This window comes from Lepidochelys kempii, chromosome 1 (assembly GCF_965140265.1).
Source record: "Lepidochelys kempii isolate rLepKem1 chromosome 1, rLepKem1.hap2, whole genome shotgun sequence".
In the NCBI taxonomy this organism is placed as follows: Eukaryota; Metazoa; Chordata; order Testudines; family Cheloniidae; genus Lepidochelys; species Lepidochelys kempii.
Genome location: NC_133256.1, coordinates 230,957,093 through 230,966,062, shown reverse-complemented (window position 1 = coordinate 230,966,062; position 8,970 = coordinate 230,957,093). Strand labels below are relative to the sequence as shown.

General features: G+C 37.5%; 1 protein-coding gene across 5 annotated transcripts in view; it reads right to left on the bottom strand.

Moving 5' to 3' along the window:
* Positions 1-4,269: 4,269 nt before the first annotated feature.
* Positions 4,270-8,970, bottom strand: part of KRAS (KRAS proto-oncogene, GTPase) — a 42,893-nt gene continuing 38,192 nt past the window's right edge. For 3 of the 5 annotated variants that reach the window (XM_073317895.1, XM_073317903.1, XM_073317885.1), the window contains exon 6: positions 8,007-8,043. Coding sequence is in view for 3 of the 5 variants with exons in the window: in XM_073317885.1 (XP_073173986.1) it covers positions 8,016-8,043 (28 nt within the window). In the remaining 2 variants the exon portion in view is untranslated. Of the gene's footprint in view, positions 8,044-8,970 lie in introns of all 5 variants that reach the window. The other 2 variants (XM_073317912.1, XM_073317877.1) reach the window with 1 other exon arrangement.

Here is an 8,970-nt window from a genome sequence, read left to right as displayed (position 1 = left end):
AGCACATCGGGTGACAGTCACAAGGGAGTCTCTGTGACCGAACTAGTCACACCCGGGAATGGTAGTTGAAGCATGAAGGAACATATGAATCTTTAGCGCATCTAGCATGTAAATGTCTTGCGACACTGGCTACAATAGTGCCATGAAAATGCCTGGTCTCACTTTCAGGTGACATTGTAAACAAGAAGCAGGCAGCAGCATCTCCCATAAATATAAACTGGTTTGTCTGAGCGACTGGCTGAACAAGAAGTAGGACTGAGTGGACTTGCAGGCTCTAAAATTTTACATTGTTTTATTTTTTAATGCCTTATTTTTGTACATCTACATTTGTAAGTTCAACTTTCATGATAAAGAGTTTGCACTACAGTACTTGTATTAGGTGAATTGAAAAATACTATTTTTAATTACAAGTACTTGCACTGTAAAAAAAACAAGTGAGCACTGTACAGTTTGTATTGTTGTAATTGAAATCAATATTTGAAAATGTAGAAAACACCCAAAAATATTTAAATAAATGGTATTCTATTGTTTTAAGTGTGATTAATCGTGATTAATTGTTTGACAGCCCTAATATGTCATATGAAAAAAGTTAAGTGTTTAACATTGACCCAAATTTCTAAATATCATTTTCTTCTGTCCTTTGAGATTAAAATCTTACATATTGTTTCCTACTCACCACAAATGAAAACCATTTCAAAAGTCCAATTACTTTTAAAAAAAATTTAGTGGAGATTGGCTGTGTAGTATTCCTTTTGGTAAGTTGGCTGAGGCTTTAACCTCTCTCAGTTCTAAGAAAAATATCACTGTATGGAAGATGATTTAGAGAAACGTTGGCTAAGTATTCACACTCAGAGTGTGATCCCCTCTAGTTCTAGTCTGCTGTGAAAAATACTATTCTATTTTTTGTAAAGTTTTGCTGTTCCAATGCTGAGAAATCATGTTCTGTGCTCCTGGTATAGCACTTAAATCATGGCCCCTATTCCTGAAACTGTGCCGGCATCGCTGATACAAACTTGTGCCCTAACTGGCTTTGCATAGAATAGTGGTATGTTCTTCGGTTCCATTTAACATCACAGGAAGAGGAGTTGAAGTGAAACTAGCTTTTTAAATTAGATTTAAGTGCACTACTTCAGTGGCTTTGCTGGTATAGCCACAATATTTACATGATTGACTTAGGGGTTACTGAAACAAATTGTGTAATATACCATTTTGTCCCTGCCTCGTCGTCTTTAAGATTTTACCATGTTAGCTAACATGAGTTATGAACATCTATTTTTTTCCCCTTTAGTGAAGACAAGGTCTCATGGGGACTTGAATAAGAGCTGTTAAGGCTGAAGAGCCTGAGTTAGCAGGGGAAAGGAGCAGCCTCTCTCTCAGGCCACCCCTTGTGGCAGCAAAATGAGACATTGCTCATAGTAAGCTGCACAGATCTGTGATTCTGTTCTCTTCTTTCTTACATTAAGAATGACATTAATGTTGATATTTAATTCATTACCCCTGAGCATCTGAGTTAATACCTCACCAAGTTGAATGGGGCAGTTGCATCTCAGAATTATTCCAGACTTTCTTGCAGGTTACACTTGGTAGAAGGGAGTTAAGCCAATTCAGTTGAGCTAACATGGAAAGGACATGTTTGAAAGTGATGCCATGAAACATTCCACCTCTAAAAAAAGGGCACCTCAATAAGCAGACACACTCATGGAACAATATCCACATCAGTTACTCCAGATTCCTCTGTTCCTCAACATTACTAGTTCTCAACCCATCATTTAGAAAGGTCTTTGCAGAAACTTCAAAAGCAAGCAGCAAAGTCACAAGATTAAAATACACAAAGGAAAAATGAAAGTGAAGAAATTGCATGTGATCTTCTTACAGGAAGAAAGGGCCCTGCATCTTATTGTTAGTATCTACTAATTTCAGGTGCTCAGTTTGAGACTTGTAGGATGGGATTTAAAACTCATTATTGGACTACTTAGCATTAAGTACCACATTATGTATTTGAAGCACAGCTCCCCTTGACTTAGTTACAGCTGGCAGGAGTTAGCACTTCTACAGATCAGACCCCAGGGTCTCAAGTCAGGCACCCAGGAAATGAGGAACACAGTGTTAGGGACCACCTGTGAAAAATGTGTTTTAAGTCACTTGACTAGCATCACATGGTAAGTATGGCAGAAACAGAAATAGAATCCAGTTATTAAGGGCACCATTCAACTGTGTCATCTATGAGGCCATCCTCTCTTTTCTTGTAATCCCTTGTCTCATTCACTATACACCTTCTGACTTCTGTAACAAAAGAATCAGAGGTCCTAGTCTTTTACTACACAACCCTAATTCATCCCCAGAGCAGATACATCCTGCGTACGAGTCCGGTGGAAAAATAGTGGTATGTGATCATGTAATTAAGGACTATCATAATACATATACAACCTGAACTCTACCATCACTTCCTCATTTCTGAGTGTTTGACTTTACATTGATAATGTTTTTAATATAAAGGTGTGTGTGTGTAATTTCCTAGGGGTTGGTTTTTTTTAGAAAACTGAAAAAAAAAAAAGTATACCACTTGGCATCACTGACACAAACATGCATCATCAGCAGGGTCAGATCCATTTAGATCCCTTATCACCCTCTCTGGAGACCAGAGGGGTGAGAGACTGAGTGGCTTTCATAGATATCTGCTGAAAATAGACGAATGGTGAGACAGGAATCTTCAGTTCCATTCCATGATGTGAAGGGGACTGGGTACAGACTTCTGCACATTCTCCCCAAGTTTGACTCCTGTTCAGTCCCCTCCAACCTGCTCTAGCCCTGTCTCTTACCCACCTCTGACTCCTCCTCCCAGTCTCCCCTCCTCAAGCTTCTTATCTCAGTCCCAGTTTCCTTGCCCAGCTAGTCCCAACTGGTTCCCAAACTCCTTGTCCAATCTTAGTGTCCTGCCCCTCTCCCCCGGGGCTCCTTTTCGCTACTTTCTTTGTTCAGTAAGTCCCAATTCTCCTCACACACCCTGGATCTTCATCACACCCCCCCGGATCTTCATCACACACCCCGCCGCCATCGCCATCAGAGTTGTTCAGTTCCAGTCTCTCCCTCCACTCCTCAGCTCTTCATCTGAGCTAACTCTACCTTCCGTCCGCTGGCTTCCAGGCCTCCTTCCCCTCAATTCACTCCCCAGCGCCATTCTCCTTGTCCAACCAGGCCCAGTCTTTCCCCCTCCACATCCCCTCCAATTCCCTGTCCCATCTTCCCTCCCCCAATCCCAATCCAAAACTACTCTGTCCCTCTGCATTTGAATCAGGCAACAGCGAGAGCACAGAAAAGGGGCTTCATGCTCTCAGTTCTGGTGCCAAGCTAGCAACAGCCCAGAAATCCAATTGCAGGGAAAGTCCTGCCCAGCCACTGGTTGGAGCACACCAAGTGTGGTCAGAATCTTCAGGGAATATAGCCACAAAGCTCTAGCAAGTCTGTGCATGTGTGAATTGTGATTTTTTTTCCCCAAAGGCTTAGAATCTGGCCACATTTGGGCAGATTTTCACTGGGATAGTAGCAAAACAAGCACCTCTGGCAGAGACCACCTCTGCCAAATTTCTAGTCCCTGCTCCAAAGCACAGGGTCACTAATACAGTTCAGAGAAAAGGTTGCTAGAAATGTTTAAACTTGGGCAAAACAATGTACTTTTCCCTAGCTTCATTCTCAAACAGCTGAACCATTTTGGCTAGAGTTACTAAATAAATAATAAGCAGCAGCAGACACCCAGCATGGAAAATTTCAGCCCAAATTATTTGGCAAAGTTACAAGCAACTGAAAATAGGGTCTTATAGTAATACATGAGCAACAAAGACCTGGACCAGTGTCCTAGAATGTTTTGCCCAAATTTATTCATTACAGCTTTCACAAATTTCAGAGTAGCAGCCATGTTAGTCTGTATTCGCAAAAAGAAAAGGAGGACTAGTGGCACCTTAGAGACTGACCAGTTTATTTGAGCATAGTTGATAGATTTCCACTCCATATGGCTAAATGCAGTGCCTTGCATAATGACAGGTTTCAGAGTAGCAGCCGTGTTAGTTGGTTAGTCTCTAAGGTGCCACTAGCTTTCGCAAAGGAAAGAGTCATGGGGGGTGGGAGGTTTTCACAAAAGTTGATGGGCAATCAAAACAGCAAGAGAAATTGAGAGGGGCTGCCAAATAAATGAAGTTCATGGGGTACTTAACTAATTATAGAGATTAGCATTACATTTATTGGAAGGAGCAATAAATTAAATACCAACAAAAGTTCACAATAACTATTTTTATTACATTACAATAAATAGGAGCAGTACAATTTGACAAAAAATGACAAATTTCAGATCACCTCACAGCACATACTCCTATAAAACATTAAAAAGTTTAAACAGTGGTCATTCTTTTAATTTAAAGTCTGGTTTGACCAATATTCATAGGTCACGCAACCAAATGATGGGAAAACTGGATCACACTGCATATGTTCCACATCAAAATAAGCACAATGTACAAAATGTGCATGTTTCAGTTTACACTATACAAAAATAGTTAAAATACATTCCAGGTAAACATATTACATTAAGAAATTGTTCTAGTAAGAAGTTGGCACTCAAGAGGAAAAAGCAGAAGTATTTTCAACATGAAAACACAAGACAGTGGAATTATTAGGAAATGTTAGGAAATATTACTGCCTATGTAGCTTTATGTAGACTTTACAAAAAGAGCCACAGCTTGATGGCCTTAGAAGGAAACAGTTGTATTGCTTGATAGTACTGACAAAAGAATGGAAGTTTATGTAGCAGCTTACCTATTAGAGAAATACTATTACAGTAAGAGCATTTTATATGGTGAATTTTTTTTTTTTACATAATCTCAGCCAACCAAGATTGTAGGACACTGTATAGGTTAAAAAAAAAATCAAAACAGTAAAATTTCAGCTTTCAGTTAACGGATGACCTTTTTTTAAAAAAAAAAAAAAAAAAGGTTTACCAAAATTTACATAAAGCTACTATCAGGCATTGGAAATCTAATGTATTAATGTAGTAAGTGAATTCACATGTTCATTTAATAGTCACTATCAGAAAAAGATAGCATCTGGATATGTTCTTGGAAAGCATTTCAAATAGGGAAAGACAGAATAATTATTAGATCAACTTGTGCAAGCTGCAATTCAACATGCCTCACCAAGTCTCTACAAATATTAAGACAAAACTGCACAACAGTGGCAAGGATGAGCGTATTTTGTGAAAGTTAGATCACAAAGACTGGTCTAAACAGTTTTAATATCTATTCAAATGAATTGGTAGTTTAAAGATTAAATTTATTAAAATAAGCTATCTTGGTATAAATTTATACTGATAATTGCATCCACATTTGCAAGCTGCACCAATTTTAGCAAAATCAGTTTTTCTACCAATTTAGTTAAATGGATAAAAACTGTCTAGATGAGCCCTAAATTTGCATGCAGTGTGACTCAGTTACAAAAAGCCATGAGTCTTAAGATTTTATTTCTTCTGTTTGTTCAAGTTACACTATCCACTTCTGCTACATTCTTCCAATACGTTGATAGTAGTGTCTAAAAATATGCAATTAACCAACAAAATCTCAACCTCAAGATGTTTTAAACTTAGAAGTAGCAAATAAAACACTTGCTGTTTACAACATCTACAGGGATTTGTTCCCACTTCCTATTGGTCCTAAATTAGGATGTAACATTATGTTCTCCCACCACCACCTTTCAGTATTTTTTTTTTTTTTTTTTTTTTTTTTTTGCTTTTTGGCCATATGTATGAAGTATATCCTGCAGCTCGGGAAAGAATTTTTAAAAAATTCAAAAATGCTTTCCCAGCCACACAAAATTTAAGGGTCATGCAGCAATACAGGTAGTATGTTTATTACACCCCTAGCCACCATTGCAGCTCTCCTTCAAATATGGCCACTACTGCTTCCTGTGTAGAAATAAGAGGTCATCTTGCACATGTAGTTGTACCTTTGATATTGTACATGTGTACGCTGCTACATGAAAATCCTACTCTGTGAAAAACTCTGTTTAAAAGTTTCAGGCTAACTTGCGAATAACAGTTTTACCTATCATGACCATTGAAAACTCATGAATCAGGCCCCAACAAATCACAAGGTTTTAAAGACCAATATTGTGTATTATTTGCCTTCTGCTGTTCAATCATTTAGCATACAGTTGAGTCACATTTTCAAGCTCTTCCCTGCAACTATGAGGGCTAGACACATGAAAAAAGCAAGCTAAGATTCTCATGTAAAAACTCAACTCCAGACATCACATTTACTAAATTCACGATAAAAATCACAAGAGTTGGCAACACTAGATAACTGGCTCTCACTTTGGTGCAGACTAACCAAACTATTGCTATACTGCAAATAAAAGCTTCTTCAAAATAATGGATTAACTCCAATCAGAAAAATCACAAGAAAACTTAATTACTCTGGGAACAACACCACTGAAAACCTGGTTTCAATGTGTGACAATCTTGACATTTTGTGCCACTAAACAACCATTTAATCTGTGAAACAAAATTAGTATTTCACAAAAATCACAGCAGAACACAAAACAACATTGGCTCTGGAAACCATAATATCAGCTATGCCTACTGAATGTTTGTGAAAATTCTCCATCATCCCCATATTTATGGCATAGTGGATTTCCAGCTAATCTGTATGAAGCAGCTGAATTCAAGTGCCATTACTGAATCTAAAGAGGTTACTGGACTTTAAAATGCCTCCCCTATTATACACAAAATGGGCATTTGGAAATATTTAATGCCACTCTTGAAAAAATGGTTCTGACATCTATAAAGCTAGAGGTCCTGACCTCATTCTTAGGATTAAACTCTGAATCAACGTATGAATTAACTTTTGTAAGTGTCTGAATTACTCATTTGTTAAGGCTTTCCAGTATTTCTTAGTAGTGACACTGACGGTGAAATCCTGACTCTACTGAAACTACTTTCACAGATCACAGAATATCAGAGTTGGAAGGGACCTTAGGAGGTCATCTAGTCCAACCCCCTGCTCAAAGCAGGACCAACCCTCAATTTTTTCCCCAGATCGCTAAATGGTCCCCTCAAGGACTGAACTCACAACCTTGGGTTTAGCAGGCCAGTGTTCAAACCAAGAAGTTTGCCAGTTACTTCAGTGGAGCCAGGATTTAACCTTGGGTCTCCTGACACAAAAAGTTAGTGAAAGTCTTAAGAAAAGCATTACAATAGCAAATCAATTTAATTAGAACTTTTACTTTTTCCATTGCCAGATGTGCATTATTGTCTTTTTTTAATTTTTCTTTTTTTATAGAAAAAATATAGTATTTAAGGAGTGACCATGACAAATTGCAGTGAAAAACTTTGTGAAAGTTATATCTTTACATTCATTGAAGTTGATCTGAAATGCTACAAGACTAGATGCCTAGAAGCAGAATCTATAGGAAGACTATAAAGGCTTCTGGTCTCTCAATATTGCAGTCAGTCTAGAATAAAAGAAAACAAGTCGGAAATAAAAATTTCTTACGCTAACTAGTCCTTTTATCCAACCAGATAAAAAACCACAGTAACGATATAAGAGCCTGTGGAGCATTTTCATTATTTTGTTTGCACACAGAACTAAAGTTCACAATTGGTAAGAAAAATAGGAAGTTAGCAGCTTTGCATGCACCAAAAAGTCCTAAGAAAATTCTCAGGGTTTATTTGTTTTTCTTCCACGGGCATTGCTAGTTCAAGAACCAACACTCAGGGAATACTGGCACTTAAGAGGAATAAAGCTTCCACTGTCATGTAAAACAAGCATTCAGGTTCATGAAGCAGAAAGAAAATTAAGTAATGCTAAATCAGATGCTAATAATTTAGTGTAATGTACAAAAAATCACTTTCTTAAGTATGCCTTAAGAATAAAGGATAAATTGTATTTACATAATTATACACTTTGTCTTTGTCTTCTTTTTCTTCTTTTTACCATCTTTGCTCATCTTCTCTTTATGTTTTCGGATTTCTCGAACTAATGTATAGAAAGCATCATCGACACCCTGAAAAGAAACATATGTGGCTATAAGACCAAATTAACATGATTTATGTACTCATTTGGGTAGTGTTTGTTTTCATCTGAACATTGCAGGTTCATATTAATGTTGCAGTTTAGTAAGAATATGTATATTGGGTGTTGTGATGAAGTATGCATATTTTTTATAATCAAACTGTAGATTTATTTAATTATTAATTTCTGTACTTTTAGGTGTTTGGGTTCTATAAATACAACAACAGGCACATATGTTGTCACTCAGCAACCTTCACTGGTTTTTGGAAACCTTTTCATTTTTGGAAGTTACCAGGTTAGTGTGGGGTTTTTTTGTTTGTTTTTGTAATATACACATTTTCATTTGCTACACAAGAAACTGAAGCCCAATTCTCCACTGCATTGTTTTTTATGAATTTACACATGTACAATGTGGGTGTAAAATACTGCTATACCAGGAGTAATAAGCCACACATCTGCAGAAGTGGGTCCAAAAATCAAGCCGTACAGCTAAAACAAAGACTACCACCACTGGAGCTGAAAGAAGTTCTTTATCATCAGCTGTAGACCCTTACATCCTAAATTGCAAGCCGCAAATAAAGGGCAACAAACATGCACACTGCAAGTTCCTCCTCCCACTGAAGGCAACAGCTAAAAAGCCCTCCCATTGATACCAATAGGAGTAGACTGGGCCCCTTAAAAATAGTACCCGTGCTTAATTACAGTTTTATTCAAATATAGAAGTGTATATGTTTGAGCTGATTTAACTATAGGGAAAGTTTGAAGGATATGCCATTTAAAGAGATCTATCTCAAAAAGCAAATAGTTCCTTCAAACAAATGTGCATTTACAATACATTGTAACAGCTTCAGTACCTGCATACTTCTATGAGAGGATCGTTAACTAGAATAGAATCCTAGCCAGTCTGTACCTCACCAAT